The following is a 26,331-nucleotide window of genomic DNA, read 5'->3' as shown; positions in this document are numbered from 1 at the left end:
CACAGGAAAACTTAAGTTAAGTCGGTTAAGTCACTTATAATCATTGTTAGTCAATAATATTGGATTATCATTGAGTATTTAGACTAGATTACGTATTTTTGTAGTAAAATTAGAGTTTGGTTGAGGTCATGGGAAAACCTAAGTATTTCGACTAGATTACATGTTGGTGTATTTGGTTGAGGTCATGGGAAAACCTAGGGATTTCAAAATAAGAATTTACGATTTGGGGGTCGAGTCGATGTCGGAATTTTATAATTTTGGTATGGTTGGACTCGTGGTTGAATGAGCATTCATATTTTGTAATGTTTTTCAAGTTCCAAGACATGGGGCCCACGAACGATTTTTGAGTGCAATTTCAGATTTTGTTGGAAAATTAGTATTTTCATATGGAATTAATTCCTATAATTTGTATTGACTGAATTGAATTATTTGTGACTAGATTCGAATCATTTGGAGGCCGATTCGCGAGGCAAAGGCATAGAAGAATAAAGAATTACATGGTTTGAGGTAAGTAATCTAAATTTGGTCCTGAGGGTATGAAACCCTGGATTCTGTGATATGTGATTGGTTTTGAGGTGACGCACATGCTAGGTGACGGGCGTGTGGGCGTGCACCGTAGGAATTATGACTTGATCAATTCCATGGATTTGCGTAGTTGAATAATCTATTGTTATCAGTACATTTTTCCACGTATTAGAGAAATCGAACTAAAAATCATGTTTAAACCATGTGTTGACACTGTAGAGACCCACAGAGGTCGTGTACATATTGAATTATCTGCTAAATTATTATTTTGTACTCAGTCATAATTTATTTATATATCATATCTCAGTCTCTATTGTTCCTTGTTGATACATTGCATCATTTCTGTTTGGGCTGATTTTCATGATTACTGAACTGAGTGAGGCCGAGGGCCTGATTGTGAGATATTTATACTATGGCACGTAAGTTGACCGTGCAGCACGTGAGTTGTCCATACAGATCCAGATATATACTATGGCACGTGAGTTATCCGTGTGGATCGAGATATTTATACTATGGCACGTGAGTTGTCCGTGCAACATGTGAGTTGTCCGTGCAAATCCAGATATTATACTAGCACATGAGTTGTCCGTGCAGCACGCGAGTTGTCCGTGCAGCACGCGAGTTGTCCATGCGGATTATAGCACTTAGGCTGAAGAAGCCCCTCCGGAGTCTGTACACACCCCAGTGAGCATAGGTACCTACTGAGTGCGAGTGCCGAGTGTTGAGCGAGTGGAAGGACTGAGTGACTGTTGCTCTGAGAGGATGCATTGATTTCATTATTGTTGTACTACAATTGTCATATATCACTGTTTTAGAAATGTTTGAGATATATTATCTATGTTTCAATTGAACTTGACATGAAATTTCTATTTTGGCCTTAAATGTTTAACTAGAAAGCATTCCTACCTTCTTATGTTAGAAATTACTGTAATTGTACTTAGCTGTGTAGCTCGTCACTACTTTCAATTCTTTATTTAGTATTATTACTTGCTGAGTTGGTTATACTCATACTATACCCTGTACTTCGTGTGCAGATCCAGGTGTTTTCGGATACATTGGGTGTTGATTTCTTCGCACAATTGATTTTTCGGAGATTCCAAGGTAGCCGCCGGTGTTTCGCAAACCTTGTCTCTCTTTCCTTTCAGTTGATTCTACTATTCTATATTTTCTAGACAGTGTTTTATCAGTCAGACTATGTTATCATCTAGATGCTCATGTACTCAGTGACACCGGATTTTGGATGTGTATTTTATATCAGTATGTGTGGGGGTTTTCTATTAAATTTACACATTATGTTTTCAAACTTAAAGGAAATTATAGTTTATTGAGATTGCCGGCTTGCCTAGTACCACGATGGCGTCATCACGATAGGATAGGATTTTGGGTCGTGACAAGATCGTCGATGATATTGTTGGTATAATATAGCGCTCAATTTTATTAATATTGACGAGGATCTTGAGCTCAAATCTGTCATAGAATATTGATAAATAAATGATTGGTCAATGAAAAATATACAATCAAGATTGACTTCACTTGAAAAACGTGAAGTTTTGGACTGATAGTCCCAACACCTAAAAGTATAAAGCCAGTGGGGTGACACAAGATATTTTGTAAATGTCCTGGCATTGATTATATGAAAACATGTTCTCTTATGGTGGATACAATTGCTTTTAGATTTTAGTCTGGCAATACCTAAAAATTTTCATATGCTTATATAAAAATCATTGAAGGATTTAAACTGTTCTGAAACATATTAAGGTTTTCAAAAAATATATTAAATAAAGCTTCGGTAAATCCTTATGTGGATTACACCAATCATGGCGTACATGATTTATTTTTGTATCTAGTGCAATTGGTGCACTAATGTATCTTGCTAGAACCATGAGTATAACAATATGCTTGCAAAATATAGTTTTACTCATATGTGGAGATACTGAAATACGATTAATGTTATATTGCAAAAGGAATCCTTGATAGAGATTTGTTTATTCTAACAAATATTGTCAAGATTTTACTGGTTTTGCAAATATAGGCATTTCTTGAAGTTCGTTCTTCTAACAATCTATTTGCACATGAGGGTACTACTATATTATGATATTCGACAAGACAGTCAATTATTAATATTTATTCAAGTCATGCCAAGATACTAGCAACTAATAAAGCAAGTACCTCAACACACAATGAATGTGTGATTTTTCTTTGACAAAGAAGATTTCAATAATATTGAACACAATGATGCTTGCTTATCTCAATTGGAAGAAGGATACATTGAAAGCGACAAAATAAAGCATATTTCACCAAAAAAAAAATTCAAACATGATCTTCGACAGATTGATGATACAGATGGTCAACAAATTTATTTGATTGATAATTTGGTGGATCTATTCAATGAATCATTACCGACCTCAACATTTGAGAAGCTGGTATACGGGATTAGAATGAGTCATTTTCGAAAAGTAAAGTGATGTTTTCATCGGGGGGTAAGATACGAGCTGTACTCTTTTTTTCTTAGCTGAGGTTTTATCCCAATGGGTTTTCCTAGCAAGGTTTTTAAAGAGGCAACAATCAATGCGTATTACATATATGTGTACTCTTTTTCCTTTACTAAGATTTTTTTCTTAGTAAGGTTTTTACTGAGACACATTATCTGTGGACATCCAAGGGGAAGTGTTATGAAATACATATTATATGGATGTCCACTAATCAAATATAACTACCACTACTCTTTTCCATTATGTAGATAATCCCCACTACTTCTTACCATTATGGTTGTAAATCTCACACCTCCATAACTTCCTCTATGATCTTCCCCCCTTGATCTCAATAGTTAATACCATGTTCATGGAATCCCTTTGTATAATTACCTAAATATCATCCTATAAATAGAGGGTTTGGATATCACATTGTACACACTTGAATACATGAAAGAAATAAGAATCCGTCATCTCTTGCTCCCTACATTCTTGTCTATTTTCTTGATATTATTACTTTAAGCTAAATTTCTTAACAAGATCATGTTTTACAACCAACGGAAATGACCCCATGTAATTCAACTATATTTACATGTTATCCTACGGCTCTTGATTTGCTTATAATTCTCAAGAGTGAAGAGAAGCAAAAGTAAATAATAAAATATGGTGGTTCAATACAACGTTGTTGATGGTGGTTACAGGCTTCGGGTGATGTATGGCATGATTGTTGCGTCTCTAGCAGTAATGTCTATAGTCATCTTCAATTGTGGAGAGTCCGGTGAGGACAAGCACAAGTCTCACACTGCTCATAACGCTGAAACTCATGGTGCTACAGCTGCTGCTTTGAACACCGCCGGCATCGTATATTCTGCTAGCGCTGCGGGTGGAGGTGGAGGTCGAGCTGGATGTTAAACATCTCAAGGGAAGACGTATATATATATAGGGGGGAGGGGGGATAAAACTACTATTTACTCGATTCACTTGCTTATCTTTCACTTAATTGTTGTGTTTGTGTCTTCTGTCATTAAATGGCTATGAATTGCACATTACTTTCTGTGTATCGACTGTTGAGGTTTTTGTTTTTAAGATGAAATAGTCTTAAAATGAGGGTGAATGGGAAATGGAAGGAAAATGAAATTTTTGAGTAAAATTATAAGTTTTCTCCTCTTGACAATGAGACATTGTCCCATATTGAAAGAGGAAGAGATTTTTGGTGGGTATATATATAATTGCTCTTCTTGTAACTCTTAAAGAGTTAAGAAGAAAGCAAGCCTCGCGCCGTCGCCGTCGTCGTCGCTCGGCTTCGGCTTCGGATTCGGATTTGGTCAAATGATTTTTTTGGACCAAATTTATTTGTTAATAGTAAATATTAACGTAAGATTATCCGCATTTGTAACGGATATTTTTCAATCCGTGTATTGACCACAAGGCAGCCGCCTAATGCTCTTCCCACCATGATTGTGCTTGCTCCACAAACAAGCTAATGCTTGCTCCACCATGGAGGGTGGACGATTGTTCTTCTTCAACACTGGCTGCTATATATATGTGCAGCAGCTATTGAAGAAAGACACACAACACACAAGACACAAACTGAAATCGCTCAACAGATTTGGCTATACATTGCACTCCTTCCTCTCAGCATTTCCATACGATTTTCTGAGTTTCTACTCCCTCGTTCTGCATTGTTTTTAACTTCAAACAAAGCAACTGTAAGTGTGATTTGCTACCGAACTTTGTGTTCGCTGAAACACTGGGGTTTGAAGTACTGCTACACCAGTGTGTGATTCGTTCTATCCTAGGAGAAAATAATCCATTACCTTGGGTACTAGGGGGGATTAAATTCCTTAAGGAAACACTGTGAATTCAGTGGGCTCGAATTAATTACTGTTTTATTACGATAACTTATATTTTGCAGAATTATTATTTATAAATACAGCAATATTGGCGGGACTAACAATCTTAAGAAATTTAATATTTATTTCTGTATTTGTGTTATTCTTATTATTCTGCAAACTAAAACCTTTGTGGTTTTGTGTACTCCCGTTTTGGAGAGTAAAGCCTTTGTGGCGATTTATTGGAGATTAAAATCTACGTGATTTTTACTCCTATTTGAAAACGTGTATTAAACGTTTGTTTGTGTCATTTTTTTTAACAAAAAAAATGACGACTGAAAGCAAAAACCAAGTTGTTCCGATGGTGACTGCCAACGCATCGACAAGCCGAACACCGGCGTTGGCACCGGCAGAAAAACCTGAAAAATTTTTCGGGATTGATTTCAAGCGCTGGCAGCAGAAGATATTCTTCTACTTAACTACGTTATGTCTACAGAAGTTCATCAAGGAAGATGTTCTTGATCTGCCAGATAAAACTCCAGAGAATAAATGCGTTGTTGATAAGTTCTGGATTGCCACAAAACTTGTGAGGGGAAGCCATTCTTACGGTTAATCGAATATTAAATCGAGTGCCCCATAGCAAAACACAATCCATTCCATATGAAAAATAGAAAGGAAGGAAGCCCAACTTGAATTATTTTAAAGTATGGGGGTGTTTGGCAAAAGTGCAAGTTCCTAAACCCAAAAGGGTAAAGATAGGACCGAAAACCATTGATTGTGTTTTCATAGGATATGCGACAAATAGTAAAGCATATCGATTTCTGGTTCATAAATCAGAAAATTCCGACATTTATAATAATACGGTTATAGAATCAGATAATGCTGAGTTTTTTGAAAATATATATCCGTATAAAAAAGAATATGAGTCGTTTGGTGAAGGATCTAAATGACCTCGGGAAGAAACAAAAGAAAGTACATGTAATCAGGAGAATCCAAGACGTAGTAAACGTCAAAGAACGTCTACTTCATTTGGACTAGATTTAGTAACTTTCTTATTGGAAAATGATCCTCAAACATTTAAAGAAGCTATGACTTCTTCGGAATCATTGTTTTGAAAAGAGGCAGTCAATAGTGAAATAGAATCCATATTAAACAACCATACATGGGAATTGGTTGATCTTCCTCCTGGAAATAAACCTTTGGGTTCTAAATGGATTTTTAAGAGAAAAATCAAAGATGATGGCACTATTGATAAATTCAAGGCAAGACTCGTAGTCAAAGGGTATAGACAACGAGAAGGTCTAGACTACTTTGATACATACTCTCCAGTTACAAGAATTACGTCCATACGGATGTTAGTAGCATTAGCTGCAGTGTATGGTCTTGAAATTCATCAAATGGATGTTAAGAAGGCCTTCTTAAATGGAGAGTTGGAGGAAGAAATTTACATGGAACAACCTGAAGGGTTTGTGGTTCCAGGTAAAGAAAAGAAGGTATGTAGACTTGTTAAGTCTCTTTACGGACTAAAACAAGCACCCAAACAATTGCATGCGAAATTTGACCAAACAATATTGTAAAATGGTTTTAAGATAAATGAATGTGATAAATGTGTGTACATTAAAAATGTTCCAAATCACATAGTCATTGTTTGCCTATATGTGGATGATATGCCGATAATGAGTAATGACATTGCCAACATAAATGCTACTAAGCGTATGCTCAATAGCAAGTTTGATATGAAAGACTTGGGAGTTGCTGATTTAATTCTGGGAATTAAGATCCATAAGACTCCTCAAGGTCTGGCATTGTCACAATCTCATTATATTAAGACAGTACTTGAAAAATTCAAGCACTTGGGCTTTAAAGTTGCAAAGACTCCAATTGACGTGAATCTTGCATTAGCAAAGAATAAAGGCCAAAGCATATCACAATTGGATTATGCTCGTGTGTTGGGATGCTTAATGTATATCATGAATTGTACACGACCAGATATAGCTTGTGCTATAAGTAAACTGAGTCGATATACGAGCAATCCAGGCCAATCTCATTGGATGGCAATGAAACGAGTTTTGGGATATTTAGAACATACCCAGAACTTTGAATTGCACTACAGTAATTTCCCTGCGGTGATTGAGGGATACTGTGATGCAAATTGGATCACCGGTTCAACTGATTCTAAGTCCACAAGTGGATATGTATTCACTATTGGTGGAGGAGCGGTATCTTGGAAGTCGTCCAAACAAACATGTATTGCCCGCTCTACAATGGAGGCTGAATTCATAGCCTTAGATAAAGCCGGTGAAGAAGCTGAATGGCTCCGGAATTTCTTGGAAGACATTCCATTTTGGCCCAATCCGTTGGCACCAATATGCATACATTGTGATAGTCAAGCGCCAATTGGAAGGGCTGGGAGCGTTATGTATAACGGTAAATCTCGTCATATACGACGAAGACATAAAATCATTAGGCAATTACTCTCTAGAGGAATTATCACGATTGACTATGTAAAGTCAAGTGATAATGTGTCGGATCCACTTACAAAAGGCCTAACTAGAGAGGTAGTTGAGAAATCGTCAAGGGGAATGGGGCTATGGCCGAGAATAAGTCATTGTGGCGGTAACTCTACCTAGAAGACTGGAGATCCCAAGATCTAAGTTCAAGGAGATCAAACAAAGTTATTAATGACGGTTCAACATTGTCAAATAAAATTTTAGTCCGTTCTCGTGATGAGACAATGTTCAGTACCAAGGATAAAGCATTAAGGCTTTTTAATGATTTCTAAATTTGATACGGGGTATATCAAATAGTGTATCTACAGGATGACACGTTTAGGAATCACCTATGTAAGTGTGAAGTGTTAGCCGCTTCAAGGAGAACTTTGTAAGGCCAGTTCTCTACGCACTTATGAAACCAGGCGGTGTTCATGGCTGAAACGAACACAACAATGAGAACCAAAGACGGTTAAGGGTTGATTGTGTGACTTATGGTTGTCTAGGTATACACCAAAGATCGACGGTTCAAAGATATCAAATCTACCGATTGACCGAGTATATCCGACATAAGTTTACTACGGAAAGTTCAAAGGGAAACCTACTTATCCAGATGCGATTAATCCTTGCTTGTAAATCACACAGTTTTTCCATGCATACTTCCGTGATATAGCCATTCCCCATTCATGTGGGGGATTGTTGAGGTTTTTGTTTTTAAGATGAAATAGTCTTAAAATGAGGGTGAATGGGAAATAGAAGGAAAATGAAATTTTTGAGTAAAATTTTAAGTTTCCCCCTCTTGACAATGAGACATTGTCCCATATTGGAAGAGGAAGAGATTTTTGGTGGGTATATATATAATTGCTCTTCTTGTAGCTCTTAAAGAGTTAAGAAGAAAGCAAGTCTCGCGCCGTCGTCGTCGTCGCTCGCTCGGCTCGGCTTCGGCTACGGCTACGGCTTCGGCTTCGGATTCGGATTCGGATTTGGATTTGGTCAGATGATCGATTGATTGATTAATTTTTTGGACCAAATTTATTTGTTAATAGTAAATATTAACGTAAGATTATCCGCATTTGTAACGGATATTTTCCAATCCGTGTATTGACTACAAGGCAGCCGCCTAATGCTCTTCCCACCATGATTGTGCTTGCTCCACAAACAAGCTAATGCTTGCTCCACCATGGAGGGTGGACGATTGTTCTTCTTCAACACTGGCTGCTATATATATGTGCAGCAACTGTTGAAGAAAGACACACAACACACAATACACAAGACTGAAATCGCTCAACAGATTTGGCTATACATTGCACTCCTTCCTCTCAGCATTTCCATACGATTTTCTGAGTTTCTACTCCTTCGTTCTGCATTGTTTTTAACTTCAAACAAAGCAACTGTAAGTGTGATTTGCTACCGAACTTTGTGTTCGCTGAAACACTGGAGTTTGAAGTACCGCTACACCAGTGTGTGATTCGTTCTATCCTGGGAGGAAATAATCCATTACCTTGGGTACTAGGAGGGGATTAAATTCCTTAAGGAAACACTGTGAATTCAGTGGGCTCGAATTAATTACTGTTTCATTACGATAACTTATATTTTGCAGAATTATTATTTACAAATACAGCAATATTGGCGGGACTAACAATCTTAAGGAATTTAATATTTATTTCTGTATTTGTGTTATTCTTATTATTCTGCAAACTAAAACCTTTGTGGTTTTGTGTACTCCCGTTTTGGAGAGTAAAGCCTTTGTGGCGATTTGTTGGAGATTAAAATCTACGTGGTTTTTACTCCTGTTTGAAAACGTGTATTAAACGTTTGTTTGTGTCATTTTTTTTAACAGAAAAAATGACGACTGAAAGCGAAAACCAAGCTATTCCGATGGTGACTGCCAACGCATCGACAAGCCGAACACCGGCGTTGGCACCGGCAGAAAAACCCGGAAAATTTTTCGGGATTGATTTCAAGCGCTGGCAGCAGAAGATGTTCTTCTACTTAACTACGTTATGTCTACAGAAGTTCATCAAGGAAGATGTTCCTGATCTGCCAGATAAAACTCCAGAGAATGAACGCTTTCTCGTGATTGAAGCGTGGAAGCATTCTGATTTTTTATGCAAGAATTATATTCTTAGCGGACTGGATGATAATCTGTATAATGTATACAGTAGCGTGGAGACGTCAAAAGAATTGTGGAATGCGCTTGAAAAGAAATATAAAACTGAAGATGCCGGGATGAAGAAATTCGTTGCCGCAAAATTTTTGGACTACAAAATGGTAGATAGCAAGTCTGTTATTACCCAAGTCCAGGAATTGCAAGTGATTATTCATGATCTACTTGCTGAAGGTCTTGTCATCAACGAAGCATTCCAAGTAGCAGCAATGATTAAGAAGTTGCCTCCGTTGTGGAAGGACTTCAAAAATTATTTGAAACACAAACGAAAGGAAATGTCCCTTGAAGATCTCATTGTTCGGTTGAGAATCGAAGAGGACAATAAAGCTGCTGAAAGGAGAGGCCGTAGAAATTCAACAATAATGGGAGCAAATATTGTTGAAGATAACAAAAAGAGAAAGAAGGCTTCTGGTCCGAAATACAACCCAAGCAAGAAGTGGTTCAGTGGAAACTGCTACAACTGTGGGAAAACCGGACACAAATCTACGGAGTGTCATGCTCCGAAGAAAGACAAGAAAAGGGGTCAAGCAAACATGGTAGTAAACCATGATGATGTTGATAACTTGTGTGCCATGCTTTCTGAATGTAACTTGGTGGGAAATCCTAAACTGTGGTGGTTTGATTCAGGAGCCACTCGCCATGTTTGTGCAGTTAAAGAAGCTTTTGCTACTTATGCTCCTGCTGGACCCGGAGAGACAGTTTATATAGGAAATGCTTCAACAGCAAAAGTTGAAGGATATGGGAAGATATTTCTGAAAATGACTTCTGGCAAGGTCATGACTTTGAACAATGTCCTTCATGTTCCCGAAATGAGAAATAATTTAGTCTCTACTGGACTTCTTGTTAAGCACGGTTTTAAGTGCATTTTTGTGTCCAACAAGGTTGTCATTAGTAAGAATGAAATATTTGTAGGAAAAGGTTATCTCACTGAGGGCCTTTTCAATCTGAATGTAATGGTTGTGGAAAACAATAATAATATTTCAGCTTCTTCTTACTTACTTGAGTCAAATGATTTATGGTATGTACGTTTGGGTCATGTCAATTATAAAACCTTGCGGAAAATGATTAACTTGGAAGTACTGCCCAAGTTTGAATGCGAAAAATTAAAATGTCAAACATGTGTGGAATCTAAGTATGTTAAATATCCTTATAAGTCAGTTGAAAGGAATTCAAATCCTTTAGACTTAATTCACACAGATATTTGTGACATGAAGTCAATACCATCTCGCGGTGGAAAGAAGTATTTCATAACTTTTATTGACGATTGTATTCGATATTGCTATGTTTACTTACTGAATAGTAAAGATGAAGCAATAGACGTATTCAGGCAATACAAAAATGAAGTTGAAACGCAACTTAACAAGAAAGTAAAAATGATAAGAAGTGATAGGGGTGGTGAATATGAATCTCCTTTTGAAGAAATATGTTTAGAATATGGAATTATTCATCAAACAACAGCCCCTTACACGCCCTAATCTAATGGGATTGCGGAAAGAGAATCGCACATTAAAGGAGATGATGAATGCGTTGTTGATAAGTTTTGGATTGCCACAAAACTTGGGGGGAAGCCATTCTTACAGCTAATCGAATATTAAATCGAGTGCCCCATAGCAAAACACAATCCATTCCATATGAAAAATGGAAACGAAGGAAGCCCAACTTGAATTATTTTAAAGTGTGGGAGTGTTTGGCAAAAGTGCAAGTTCCTAAACCCAAAAGGGTAAAGATAGGACCGAAAACCATTGATTGTGTTTTCATAGGATATGCGACAAATAGTAAAGCATATCGATTTCTGGTTCATAAATCAGAAAATCCCGACATTCATAATAATACGGTTATAGAATCAGATAATGCTGAGTTTTTTGAAAATATATATCCGTATAAAAAAGAATGTGAGTCGTTTGGTGAAGGATCTAAACGACCTCGGGAAGAAACAAAAGAAAGTACATGTAATCAGGAGAATCCAAAACGTAGTAAACGTCAAAGAACGTCTACTTCATTTGGACCAGATTTTGTAACTTTCTTATTGGAAAATGATCCTCAAACATTTAAAGAAGCTATGACTTCTTCGGAATCATTGTTTTGGAAAGAGGCAGTCAATAGTGAAATAGAATCCATATTAAACAACCATACATGGGAATTGGTTGATCTTCCTCCTGGAAATAAACCTTTGGGTTCTAAATGGATTTTTAAGAGAAAAATCAAAGATGATGGCACTATTGATAAATTCAAGGCAAGACTCGTAGTCAAAGGGTATAGACAACGAGAAGGTCTAGACTACTTTGATACATACTCTCCAGTTACAAGAATTACGTCCATACGGATGTTAGTAGCATTAGCTGCAGTGTATGGTCTTGAAATTCATCAAATGGATGTTAAGAAGGCCTTCTTAAATGGAGAGTTGGAGGAAGAAATTTACATGGAACAACCTGAAGGGTTTGTGGTTCCAGGTAAAGAAAAGAAGGTATGTAGACTTGTTAAGTCTCTTTACGGACTAAAACAAGCACCCAAACAATGGCATGCGAAATTTGACCAAACAATGTTGTCAAATGGTTTTAAGATAAATGAATGTGATAAATGTGTGTACATTAAAAATGTTCCAAATCACATAGTTATTGTTTGCCTATATGTGGATGATATGCCGATAATGAGTAATGACATTGCCAACATAAATGCTACTAAGCGTATGCTCAATAACAAGTTTGATATGAAAGACTTGGGAGTTGCTGATCTAATTCTGGGAATTAAGATCCACAAGACTCCTCAAGGTCTGGCATTGTCACAATCTCATTATATTAAGACAGTACTTGAAAAATTCAAGCACTTGGGCTTTAAAGTTGCAAAGACTCCAATTGACGTGAATCTTTCATTAGCAAAGAATAAAGGCCAAAGCATATCACAATTAGATTATGCTTGTGTGTTGGGATGCTTAATGTATATCATGAATTGTACACGACCAGATATAGCTTGTGCTATAAGTAAACTGAGTCGATATACGAGCAATCCAGGCCAATCTCATTGGATGGCAATGAAACGAGTTTTGGGATATTTAGAACATACCCAAAACTTTGAATTGCACTACAATAATTTCCCTGCGGTGATTGAGGGATACTGTGATGCAAATTGGATCACCGGTTCAACTGATTCTAAGTCCACAAGTGAATATGTATTCACTATTGGTGGAGGAGCGGTATCTTGGAAGTCGTCCAAACAAACATGTATTGCCCGTTCTACAATGGAGGCTGAATTCATAGCCTTAGATAAAGCCGGTGAAGAAGCTGAATGGCTCCGGAATTTCTTGGAAGACATTCCATTTTGGCCCAAACCGTTGGCACCAATATGCATACATTGTGATAGTCAAGCGCCAATTGGAAGGGCTGGGAGCGTTATGTATAATAGTAAATCTCATCATATACGACGAAGACATAAAACCGTTAGGCAATTACTCTCTAGAGGAATTATCACGATTGACTATGTAAAGTCAAGTGATAATGTGTCGGATCCACTTACAAAAGGCCTAACTAGAGAGGTAGTTGAGAAATTGTCAAGGGGAATGGGGCTATGGCCGAGAACAAGTCATTGTGGCGGTAACTCTACCTAGAAGACTGGAGATCCCAAGATCTAAGTTCAAGGAGATCAAACAAAGTCATTAATAACGGTTCAACATTGTCAAATAAAATTTTAGTCCGTTCTCGTGATGAGACAATGTTCAGTACCAAGGATAAAGCATTAAGGCTTTTTAATGATTTCTAAATTTGATACGGGGTATATCAAATAGTGTATCTACAGGATGACACGTTTAGGAATCACCTATGTAAGTGTGAAGTGTTAGCCGCTTCAAGGAGAACTTTGTAAGGCCAGTTCTCTACGCACTTATAAAATCAGGCGGTGTTCATGGCTGAAACGAACACAACAATGAGAACCAAAGACGGTTAAGGGTTGATTGTGTGACTTATGGTTGTCTAGGTATACACCAAAGATCGACGGTTCAAAGATATCAAATCTACCGATTGACCGAGTATATCCGACATAAGTTTACTACGGAAAGTTTAAAGGGAAACCTACTTATCCAGATGCGATTAATCCTTGCTTGTAAATCACACAGTTTTTCCATGCATACTTCCGTGATATAGCCATTCCCCATTCATGTGGGGGATTGTTGAGGTTTTTGTTTTTAAGATGAAATAGTCTTAAAATGAGGGTGAATGGGAAATAGAAGGAAAATGAAATTTTTGAGTAAAATTTTAAGTTTCCCCCTCTTGACAATGAGACATTGTCCCATATTGGAAGAGGAAGAGATTTTTGGTGGGTATATATATAATTGCTCTTCTTGTAGCTCTTAAAGAGTTAAGAAGAAAGCAAGTCTCGCGCCGTCGTCGTCGTCGCTCGCTCGGCTCGGCTTCGGCTACGGCTACGGCTTCGGCTTCGGATTCGGATTCGGATTTGGATTTGGTCAGATGATCGATTGATTGATTAATTTTTTGGACCAAATTTATTTGTTAATAGTAAATATTAACGTAAGATTATCCGCATTTGTAACGGATATTTTTCAATCCGTGTATTGACCACAAGGCAGCCGCCTAATGCTCTTCCCACCATGATTGTGCTTGCTCCACAAACAAGCTAATGCTTGCTCCACCATGGAGGGTGGACGATTGTTCTTCTTCAACACTGGCTGTTATATATATGTGCAGCAGCTGTTGAAGAAAGACACACAACACACAAGACACAAACTGAAATCGCTCAACAGATTTGGCTATACATTGCACTCCTTTCTCTCAGCATTTCCATATGATTTTCTGAGTTTCTACTCCCTCGTTCTGCATTGTTTTTAACTTCAAATAAAGCAACTGTAAGTGTGATTTGCTACCGAACTTTGTGTTCGCTGAAACACTGGGGTTTGAAGTACCGCTACACCAGTGTGTGATTCGTTCTATCCTGGGAGGAAATAATCCATTACCTTGGGTACTAGGAGGGGATTAAATTCCTTAAGGAAACAGTGTGGATTCAGTGGGCTCGAATTAATTACCGTTTCATTACGATAACTTATATTTTGCAGAATTATTATTTACTAATACAGCAATATTGGCGGGACTAACATCGACTTGCTTTTTATTTGGGGAACGTTTGAGTTTAGTTCTCGCAGCTATGTTTTTAGTGGGGACATTCTGCCATTCTCATACTTTCCTGTCTAAACTCATGGCAAGACAAGAAAGTTTAATTATTTTCTGCATTAAATCGTAGTTATTCAATCAAATTTCTAGATCCTTCAAACACTCTATTTTTACTTGTTAAAACAAAAAGATGTATATAACTTGACTTGTTTCTTAAAGATTCTATTTATACTTGTTAAAACAAAAAGATGTATAGGCAATCAAAGATTCTTTCTCATATGGAGTCACTGCATCAGAGAAGCGTCCACAATTGACTCAAAATTTTGCTTCTTTCCAGCATTGCACACCAAAACTTCTGAGATGAGTTAATGACTTGAAATAACTGAAATTTGATGAGACGAGTATTTTGTTCGAGGATGGCTTTATTTTATTGATTGACAACTTACAAAGAATTGGATGTTTTACATACAAAAGAATATATGAACAGGAAGAAATAGTAGAGCACAAACACAAGTATACGAGACCAAATCAGTTGTATTCCTAGAAATACAAGTAGTTGGAGGAATCTGGACAGTTACTGGTGTCTCTACAGAGTATAGCTCGAGCTTCAACAATTGAACGAGGGGGCTCAATATCCTTCTCTTGTAGAGCATTTCCTTGCAATCTTTGCATTTGGGAAGCAAATATATCATCCAGAATCTGTAAATCAAACCATGCTGAATATGTCATCAAGAAATATTTGCATAAATATTACATTATATATACTGAATTTTAGCTCCACTTACCCCAAGAGCATGGTAAGAACCACTATACCACACTCGGTTCTCTTTTCTTCCTTCTAAAAATTTCAGTATGATCTAGCATAATAAGAAAAAATAACAAAATGCCATTAACTCAAGGGTAAAAAGAAAAAAAGGTTAATTAATCGTTGTAGTGAATAGCTCATATTTGAGATGGTCACTAGATAAACCAACCTGTCCCATTTTGTCCCAAAATCCACGGCAGATTGCAACAAATATTCCACTCGTAAAAACTTCTTTCAAGTTGCTTATGGAATCTGAGAGTTGTGAATTCAACAATTGCATTCTTTCACGGATTTCAGCCTCCCCATCTGCTTCCTTCGTTTCCTCCAAAATCCTTTGCAAACGTGTGCAACGATTTGCTTGCATCTGTTATCACATGGAGAAAAAGGTGAACCTCATTCCATGAATTAATGTTCCAATAAATAGTCGTGATTGATTGACAGTGAACGCATTAGATATCACATGGAGTAAACACATCACACATGGTTTACTCTCACCAATAAATAGCTAAATATGAGATAGTAGTTGCTTATCACATGGAGTAAACACATCACACATGGTTTACTCTCACCAATAAATAGCTAAATATGAGATAGTAGTTGCTTATCACATGGAGTAAACACATCACACATGGTTTACTCTCACCAATAAATAGCTAAATATGAGATAGTAGTTGCTTACATTAGTAGCAAGCTTGATTATTATTGCTTGCATGTAGTTTTTGTATTTAGTCCTCAGCAATACCGTAACTCCATTCAGTTGCTCCCCGAAAGTGGACTTCTTCTCTCCATTCGCTGGTAGATAGGATGCCCATGACTTCAATATGTCTTCTAGTTGACAGTGTAGAACGTCTAGAATTCTCTTGATTGTGTTCAAGAAAGTGCCCAACTGTCCAAAAAAAGCCCCAGCATATTTAGTTAGTTATGCTTCCTCTGCATTTGTGTGTATTAGCAGCTTATGCATCTCTTTGTTATGACACTAAATAACCTGTCCATCTATTACTAGCACTTACCTGATTAGGAATGCTATAGAGAGTAGTTGATTGCCTTCTTGCTAATTTCTGAACTTGCATGCCGAGCTTCTTTGGAATGCTATCCTTCAGTGGGGTCAAGATATCATTGTACTGTTTCTCTATGGCTTTTATAATTGCTCTTTCTACATTAGCAACAGCCTGTGATATCAACAGAAAGCTTTAATCAGCAAATGGAAGGGGTTCTCAGTTATTTATACATTTGCACAGCCATGAAACAGCATCAAGCATCTGTCTATATGTTTCCATGGATATGAAAATAGAGCTTACATTCTCCAAAATGACGGTGTACTGAGGCCAACGGTTGATTACTACTTCATACTCAGTTAACATTTGTTTGGTTTTCTCAAACATTTCTTCAGCAAAAGGAGAAGTAGAATAGTTCGTAATAACACCAGACCATAACACCTGATAGTTAGAATATGGAAAATCTTTAAGCCTCTCTTGCACAATATAACAAAACAAAAGGGGTTATTTCAAGTGAAGATTAAGAGCTGAGTTACCTTTTCTGCCTTGCAAAGCTCAAGTAAGTGAAGTTGCATATCCTCTATCCATACCATTATATAACTATGAAAGAGACCCCTCGAGTCTACACCACCTTGCACTCGACTGAATCATGGAAGAAAAGGAATAATAAATAACTTGTCTAAGAAAGCATAACGATTTCTTTGCTTCGATACAAATTTACTTGCGTTCAATATAACCTAATGTTCCATGAGTCTAGATTCCTCTCAAAATCAGCTGCTGCAATCAAAAGTTCATTCACATGTAGAGAAGGACTTGATGGAGGCCATGCAGCGAGAAAGTTCTTGAGCCTCTTACACAGTTCAGTGCTGTAAACTGAAGCCGTGATGCTTGTAAGGTCAATTGAACTGAAAAATGAATGTGCCCACTGTAAGACAATCTGAAGTTTTTGTTGGCAGTTTAAGTTGCACAACTGCAACAGCCAGCATAATACGAGAACTTAGAGCGGTAATTGTTGGCGTTTTTAGCCCTAACTTGACATGAATTTCATTGAAATGCATGACAATACAATCATGGATATGGACCAACAGATTGATGTCAAATGCATCTTATTTTTAGTTGCAACATACCTTGGAAGTATATGTTGATTGTGGATCTTAATATCTGCCTGGATTTCATTTGATATGCGGGAGCAAAGGTTCTTCATTTTCGAATAAGCAGTAGTTATTGTTACTGAATCCATGACAAAGCCGTCTAAGTTTGTTGACAAGAATTCATCAGTTTCAACCATGTGTTTTCGGCACCTCTTTGCTGCTGCTATCTGTTAAATCATATTTTCATTAGACTTATGATGAGACATCAACAAGTGTAAGCAAAACCAGACAACCAAATGCTCTACTCATTTACCTGTATATAGTTTCTAAGTGTCATCTGAGCATCTTGAGCAAGTATGTCATGGAGAAGAGTGTAAACTTGAACGGCAGGAGCAAGTGCTGGTGCTGCAGTTTCTGCTACAGGAGCCGAAATGTCTGCTAAACCTGTGGAACAGTTTTCATCCAAGGACTTGTAGTTTTCAAACACAGTGGCCAAGAGACTTCCAACTTCTGTTTCGCAATCCAGAAGCAAACTTTTCTGAAACAAGAAAAATTGTAAGTTTGCGTTCTCTGCTCAGGTGAACTTTTCGCCGGCTTACTGAAACTAGCATGTCCAGTTACAATGATTTTAACAATTCAAAAAGATAAGCCAGTATTGAAATAGTAAAAGGTAAAGGATCAACTAGATAGGCCACTTGTAAATGGTAACATATGCCTTCGCTTGAGTTTCTGAAAATGCTTTTACCTCCTCTTTAAATATATTGTTTTCTGTCTGAAAGAAGAAACTAATAACAAAATTAATATCACAGTTGAGAAGGGTAAGGTCGCATCATTGTTCTATGATACCATTTATCTACGACATCTCACTACTCGGGGAGGGATCCTGAAGAAATCATACTTAAGGATCCAACAAATCTTCTACATAGAGGAGCCAAATTTCAGGGTTCAAAGAAAATGTAAAGCAGGTCAAATAAAATGGCAGAAGAGAGTAAAATATTTGAAAGACAAAGGATGCGGCAATTAATTTAAGAAGGTTTGAAAATTTTTGCAATTACGGGAAACTAGATTAGCAATTACGGGAAACTAGATTAGAATTGGATTTTAAGAAATAATTCTGCAAAATGTCTAAATCTCCAGAATCACACCATCATCGAAGGTTTGAGAGTTCAGAGTTTGATACCTCTTGTCTTGTTAAACTTTTGTCGCTCCTTGCCTTCATCACTGGCACAAGCAACTCATGAATGAGCTCCAAACAATCTTTCGTTGGAGTGGCAACATCCATGACATATGAAAGGTACCTATTGAACTCTACTTAGTCAGCTTTGCTTAAAAGAGACATTAAGGGATATACCATTTGCATATATCACAAGCGTACCTTAATTTAGTATAGGTATCTGAGACCCCATAGTACTCAGAAAATTCTGTCAGTAACCAGTTCCAAGGTCCCTCAGACCTTAAACTTCGTGTACTGAATTGTTGAGCACGCATGGAAGCCTCCAGTAACAGATCATATGCAAGAGTCTCCGCAATAGGTCCACTCTGTTATAAATGGGAATCAAACACGTCACAAGTTTTTATTAACTCCTGCACCTATAAAATGAGCTAAGACACTATACACCAGCAGCAGTTTTGAGTATGTAGATTTTAATAATAATTGACAAATAATACTATTAGCTACAATCAAGAAAAATGCTTTTGTAGAAGAAATGCTGAGACCTCAAGTCAGAAAGGGCCAAAGGATAAAGACCTCGAGTTAAATGGCTTAAGGTTAAGTCTCCAGTCTGTAGCTGTTTTTTCTTCTTTTCTTTTATAAGCGAGAAAGAAAAAGATACATATTTAGCATGTCAAATGTTATGTGCTAGCTAGAAAATATGTATAAATCTCAAGAACGGAGATAGGCGATGAGGCCGATAGAATGTTACACTTACCAAAATGAATTAACAACCACTAGCTTAAGGGAAAGATAATGAATAAGCTTAGAAATCATACTTTTTGCAGATTCAAATTTAAATGTTACTCTTCTGACTTCAATTGAAAAATATATGATGTTACCTACTCATATTTAACTTAGATTACGACAAAAACATTCATATTCCACGGGACAGAAGTGAAATATGGTGGAGTGTCCATGTTAAAAACCTTGACTTGTGTTGTCTCATCAGTTGTCAATGTACAATTGATTGATAGCTGGACCTTCCCAACACATTCATTATCATCATGATAAATGGGCCACCAGCGAATCTTATCATTCTGGAACAATTACGAAACTGATGTAAGAAGGCAGTATAATGAGAATTTCAAAGCTGAATAAAATAGCCATAACAATATGACCTATTGCAGGATTAGACATACATTACTGTCAGTCACGGCTGAGATCGGTATTGAAGTTCGACCCAAAGTACTTCTCTTCATATCCTGTACTTCAAGCAAAAGAGCATCTCCTTGGTTCTCTGGGAAACTGTATTCGGAAATGTGTTAGATCTCTGTATGTATGCGCTGAGGAGCTATATCTCCCGGACGAAAGTATCTTGTCTGGAGAAATTAACATCTGAACACAACTGTTTGATATCAAATATAAAACTGAAGTACAGGACTATTCTTACATATGAGAATGCAAGCATCGGGACATGGTGTCACAAAAATCTAAATATAATCATCATATTTCCTAACTACTTATAAAGGTGACCATACAATTGGAATCTTGACACAAATGTTCTTTTTCCTCATCTTGCAAATTCTAATCAGCGAAAAGAAGTGAATCTCATAAAGCTTATTGTTGTAAGATAACCGCACAACTGGAAGTCTTCTCATTCCTAACAATATTCAGGACACAGTTCACTGGATTATTTAACTGGATTATAAGCATTATAGAACCAGTATGAAGTAAAATAACAACTTACAAGTCATGGTGATCACCACTTCCAGGCTGCAGCATAACAGCAGAATTTGGTTCAAATTTAGTATCTTCCATTGAACTCTTCAGGAGAACTAAGCATCTCAAGGATTCTGCAGACAACATCGTGGAAAACATCTATGTTATTTATGTACGAGGATCTTAAAACTCTACATGGTTTTTATTTGATTTTGATAGTTCTAGAAATCTACTTATTGTCAGAGCGTGCATGAATTCCTAACACGTACATAAGAACCAATGTAGATCATCAATACGTTACTAGTTAATGAATCAGCTAGGCCCCTATACCAAACTAGGTTGGATCAGTTGTATGAATCGGTGGGAACCATTACACACTATTCGGGCCATCTCATTCCAATATATTTTGTCTTTTAGAACAAGCTAGGAGTTCTTTAAAACTAGAGTGTTCCCAAGTCTCACACAAATCCATAACCACGTTAGAAAACCTCCTTACACAATCTAATACAGATGTAACAACTAGCTGGTATCGCCTATATGGTTTGATTGCTTCCATTTTATTAACTAGGCTGCCTTAATTGCGAGAGGTGGTAGTTCTTCATATGATTTTAGGTCTATATTGGCCCCATTTAGCACCCCTCAATCATCATATTGTCTCGCCTAGAGAAGACCATCACCATCAATGCCTTTATCAGGAAATAAGAAAAGAAAAAAAAAAGTCAATCAGGTCGCTATTTTATCATCTAGAATAATCATTCTAAGAGAATCAAGCAAGCCGTTCGTGTCGAATTCTGTAAACCTTTTAAAAGACAATGTTTTTTCAACTCCACATGCATTTTTGGTACTTGTTTCCATGAGCCAATTGAAGAGAAAAGATCATTCAATAAGAAGTACTAACCTTCGGATGTCAGCAGAAATGAATGAATTTTAAGAGAATTGATTCCATTTTTAACCAGTGAAGAAACAACTATGTTATTATTTGATTTTGATAGTTCCAGAAATCTACTTATTGTCAGAGCGTGCATGAATTCCTAACACGTACATAAGAACCAATGTAGATCATCAATACGTTACTAGTTAATGAATCAGCTAGGCCCCTATACCAAACTAGGTTGGATCAGTTGTATGAATCGGTGGGAACCATTACACACTATTCGGGCCATCTCATTCCAATATATTTTGTCTTTTAGAACAAGCTAGGAGTTCTTTAAAACTAGAGTGTTCCCAAGTCTCACACAAATCCATAACCACGTTAGAAAACCTCCTTACTAACACAATCTAATACAGATGTAACAAGTAGCTGGTATCGCCTATATGGTTTGATTGCTTCCATTTTATTAACTAGGCTGCCTTAATTGCGAGAGGTAGTAGTTCTTTTGATACACTTCTCTTCATATGATTTTAGGTCTACATTGGCCCCATTTAGCACCCCTCAATCATCATATTGTCTCGCCTAGAGAAGACCATCACCATCAATGACTTTATCAGGAAATAAGAAAAGAAAAAAAAAAGTCAATCAGGTCGCTATTTTATCATCTAGAATAATCATTCTAAGAGAATCAAGCAAGCCGTTCGTGTCGAATTCTGTAAACCTTTTAAAAGACAATGTTTTTTCAACTCCACATGCATTTTTGGTACTTGTTTCCATGAGCCAATTGAAGAGAAAAGATCATTCAATAAGAAGTACTAACCTTCGGATGTCAGCAGAAATGAATGAATTTTAAGAGAATTGATTCCATTTTTCACCAGTGAAGAAACATGTCGGACATATTCTGCTCCTGCCTGCATGCTAATTGCACCTCGCATTGAGTTTGTGCTCTTAAGTTTCCTCTTTGGTATGATTCTTAACTTTCTTACTGCAATTGGTTTTGAGATGGTGTCAAGCATTATATACTATGCAAGTAAAAGATACACATTACATCACAGAATAAGATATCTGCTTGCAATATAGTGTCACGACTTTTATTTCACTTTCTTCATCTGGAACATCTAAAGGCTACATTCTAACACATCTTAGGCAAAAGATAAGTCAACCTGTCAAATTTTAGCTGGAAAATAATGTGCCTAGAAGGGAGCAAGACGTCACAGAGATTAGTAGATGAAACCATAACTTATTATTCAAATATGATTCACAGCTATTATTTAATGAACTACCCATTCTAACGCATCTTAGTCGAATAAGTGAACTATTTTACTTTAACCAGAAAGTAATGTGTCTAGAAGGGAACAAGATCATAGAAATTGCAGGATTAAACCATAACTTATTATTCAAATCTGTCTTCACAAACGGAAAAAAAAAATAGCTCTGAACTATAAGTAATGTGTCTAGAAGGGAACAAGATTCATAGAAATTGCAGGATTAAACCATAACTTATTATTCAAATCTGTCTTCACAAAAGGAAAAAAAAAACTAGCCCTGAACTATAAATTACCTACCTTACCTCCGAGGCTCGGACACACACACACAAATAAAAACCAAGGACCTGCACTATCTATTACCTCAAAAATTAAGCATAAATAAGCGTTCTTGATGTATAAGCGTTCTTGATGTATACCTTCCACACGAACCTTCCCCACTAGTTTTCTCACTTTCAAGGGCAATGTTTGTCCATTATTGATCCTTTCTGTTGTCTGCATGCCTCGAGGTTGCAGCAACAGTTTCTGCAAGCTGCGAGTTGAATAAGATGGTGAGGGAAAAATTGTTGTAGCCATTAAAGCTGCTTTTAAAGTGATTCAATAGGAGAAAATACAAGCTAGCATACCAGAAAGCACTTCGAAGCAGCTGGCATTCATCGCGTAAAAATTCCGGTGCTTCAACACATCCTCTTGCCCAAGCATTTAGGCATAGACGAATGCAGGCATCATAAGCCAAGAGAACTTGCCATCCATTTTGACTGATGTTTCAAAGAAATGCTCAGTAGTTGCAATCTAATAAATAAGGTTTAGAAGAAGTACACATCTTTTATGAACCCTAATGTGGACTGACACCAAAGGAAAATGGCTATACGTAGAGCTACTTATAGTGGAGTAGTAAATAAGGTGCAGAGGGAAGCAGAAGTCTTTGGCTTTATCAATATGAGGGATGTGCAAATTAAGTTATTGCTAGATTCTGCTACCATTTCAATGAGAACCTACTCAACAAATCCTGCGGGTCAGACTAAACTTTTGCTAATGGTTCCACTCACCTAAAACCCTGTCCAAACCTTTTCTTTTTTCGGAAGAAGTGTGTCTGCGTCTTTTTTTTTTTTTTTGGGAAGGGGGGGGTTGATTATCAAACATATTGAGTCAACATAAGGCCATGGCAAAACACAAACCCTTTATGCTCTTTAATTTATAAGTAACTTTCTTATTATTATTCAAAAACCCAAAGTTTTATGTGGACTTCTGCTTAGCCAAGGAACATGCTATAACCGGAGCAGGAAATGCCACAGTTCCGCACTAAATCATAAGCCTTCTCAAAAATATACTTCTTTTTATTCTCCTTTCTTTTTTGTTGTAAACTAGAGAGGCAGCAAGATAATTGAAGTAAAAAAGTAAAACCTGGTATCATAACGGCTTGGAAATCCCACAGAATTTCCTTGCTTGAAAGAGAGCACAGTGTTTGTTTCCACAAAAGTTGTTTTATCTTCCCTGTACCAAAATGAAACAGTCATTGAAATGAAAGACAAAAATGTTTCATATGCTGAATGTCATTTCACTTTTTCATACCCTCGGCTTTCAGTCTCTGAAAGAATTTGTTCACTTCTATGACAAGCCTCTTCTGGAATATTTTTCTTATTGCTGTCCTGAGTTGTATACCAGGCCTCTTCTGGGGTTTCTTGAATATGTTTCTTATTATTGTGCTCAGTTCCAGAAAACCCTCCAGAAGTGCTCAATCCACTTCCACTTTCTTGTTCAGAGTTCTCTTCATCTGCTCCAATATCCAATATGGGTGGTGCACTTGGGGTTCCTAAGTCATTTAGCCTACCAACAGGTGTTGCCTGCATTACATACAGTTAACCTCTTATCAAGAAAAACTCAACTTTGATCATATAACCAATCAATCAATGATGGGAAAGGCTAAAGATTACCCCTTCCTATAATACCTAAATATCTTAATTTTACCCTCCGTCATACTATATCCATTAGAAAGTTGTCTCATATTTGCCTTTGACCTTAACATACCTCCAAAATGAAGTATAACGGAAGGTAATTTTAAACCACAACAAAACGTAAGTGGTTAATTTAAACCTTTTATACCCAAAGTTTTTTAAGACGTGGAATCTACTAACAGTCCATGCTAGAGCCAACAACAACAACATCAACAACCCAGTATAATTCTACAAGTGCGGTCTGAGGAGGAAAGTGTGTACACAGACCTTACCTCTACCCTGGGGTAGAGAGGCTGTTTTCGAAAGACTCTCGGCTCAACAAGATGAAAAGATACAATAGTAACAACAACAAAGGCCAGAAAGATATACCAACAACCTAAGTACCAGAAAAATAGATGTAAAAAGCAATAGCAATATCCAGAAACAATGGCAAGATACTCGGAAACCGCAGCAGTCCATGCTAGAGCCACTTAAAGGAAAGGGCAAAGACCAAACTCTTTGCTAATCGCAAAGGTACAATAGATGGCCTCAAAGTATAAGGAATAGTAAAATTAAAATATATCAGATAGTAGATAATTGAACCTTTTCCTATAAATTGATGATACTCCAATATAGCAAACTAATTGAGAATGAAGAGTAATGTTGAACTTACGTAGGCACTATGTGGTTGAACTTTATCACGCAGATAGCTAGGAACACTACTCAAAGGTGTAGCTTTGTGTTCGCTTCCCATAAACTCCTGCTCATTAAATCTCCTAATTCCATTTTCTGGTACTTCAATTCTAAGATTCTCTTGTAAAATTCCTCTATTAAGTGTGGAGCCATGTCGATTGCTTAATCCAACTCCTTTAACTTCACATCCGTTTGTACTCAATGTTTCTTGTTCAGAGTAGTGGCCGTCGAGTTCATCTGAAGCTGAAGCCACACTCTCACTCTCATCACCATCAAAGTCGTAATCATAATCATCTTCATTGCTGTCTATACTAAGTGTTTTCACTGTGTTATGGGGTTTTAGAAGACCCGAGTGAAATTTCAAGGGTGGTAATATATGTGAATTTGGGGTGTAAGTGGCTAACGGAGATCTGGGAATTAAGTATCTATCATCAAATTTTTCAGATAATGGCGATCTTGCATTACATGATTGTTTTACTTCAGTCCCCTGCACCCAAAAAATTTACCATATCAAGAATCAATTAGGAAACAAAATTAACAAGAACTCAGATGTAAAAACGAGTGGATATTTACAAAGTCGCAAACTCAGAAATTTGGCTTACCTGTTTGATCCAGTTAATTGCAGACTCGTCCAAACCTTCTGTAAACATTTCTGTTTGTTGGTTTCTACAAAAAGCAAATGAAGGAATGAAAAGGGTAAATTTGAAGAGGAAAAAAAGGAAAGAAAGAAAGCTGAGGAGGTATAATGGGGGGAGAGAGAGAGAGAGAGAGAGAGAGAGAGAGAGAGAGAGAGAAGAAGAGCGGTCTTTTGCTGAGTTGGGAAGTCCACCTCCTTCTAACGGCTAGTTTGAAAAAGGCTGAGATGAATTTAATACTATTTGCTGTTGCTGCCTCCCAAATAATTCTTTTCTATTTGCCGTTCGAGGCTAAAGCCTTCCTCCTCGCGTATGATTTGTCAAGCAAAAATTTAATTAAAAATTAGAGGAATTTACACATAATACATATGCCATTTGTTTTGTATATAATGTTGAACTACCCGAAATGTTTTTTAGACAAAACTACTAAATATATACATATGATATTTGTTTTATATATATTTTTTATCAATTTATGATTGAGTAAAATTAAATATTAAAATATGAATGTTATAATAAATTATTCTAGAATTTCAATTAGTGATCAACAAAAGCAAAATACTCGTTGAAAA

At 36.9% G+C, this 26,331-nt stretch overlaps 1 protein-coding gene across 1 annotated transcript; it reads right to left on the bottom strand.

The window, feature by feature from the left end:
- Positions 1–15,002: 15,002 nt before the first annotated feature.
- Positions 15,003–25,958, bottom strand: LOC107797382 (uncharacterized). Its single transcript, XM_016620266.2, has 22 exons — positions 25,727–25,958; positions 25,105–25,611; positions 24,070–24,341; positions 23,902–23,991; positions 23,124–23,255; positions 22,917–23,029; positions 22,053–22,217; positions 20,390–20,495; positions 19,842–19,947; positions 19,629–19,739; positions 18,865–19,028; positions 18,670–18,787; positions 17,803–18,027; positions 17,526–17,716; positions 17,136–17,303; positions 16,935–17,040; positions 16,702–16,839; positions 16,414–16,572; positions 16,083–16,289; positions 15,573–15,767; positions 15,384–15,455; positions 15,003–15,297 (listed from the first exon to the last, which is right to left on the bottom strand). Exons 1-22 carry the CDS (start codon positions 25,772–25,774, stop codon positions 15,139–15,141), a joined length of 3,552 nt encoding a protein of 1,183 aa, XP_016475752.1. The 5' UTR covers positions 25,775–25,958; the 3' UTR covers positions 15,003–15,138.
- Between the last annotated feature and the right edge of the window lie 373 nt (positions 25,959–26,331).

Source organism: Nicotiana tabacum, chromosome 2 (genome assembly GCF_000715075.1).
Source record: "Nicotiana tabacum cultivar K326 chromosome 2, ASM71507v2, whole genome shotgun sequence".
In the NCBI taxonomy this organism is placed as follows: domain Eukaryota; kingdom Viridiplantae; phylum Streptophyta; class Magnoliopsida; order Solanales; family Solanaceae; genus Nicotiana; species Nicotiana tabacum.
Note: the sequence above shows the minus strand (reverse complement) of the source record. Positions and strands in the feature narration are given on the sequence as shown.

What these genes read in the sequence shown, in the direction of transcription:
- LOC107797382 (XM_016620266.2), bottom strand. Translation starts at nt 25,774, where the DNA reads ATGTTTACAGAAGGTTTGGACGAGTCTGCAATTAACTGGATCAAACAG. An exon ending in CAGCCGTGACTGACAGTAAT is followed by an intron (nt 19,740 to 19,841) that starts GTATGTCTAATC and finishes TAATTGTTCCAG; the next exon opens with AATGATAAGATTCGCTGGTG. An exon ending in CTAGACTCATGGAACATTAG is followed by an intron (nt 17,041 to 17,135) that starts GTTATATTGAAC and finishes TCCATGATTCAG; the next exon opens with TCGAGTGCAAGGTGGTGTAG.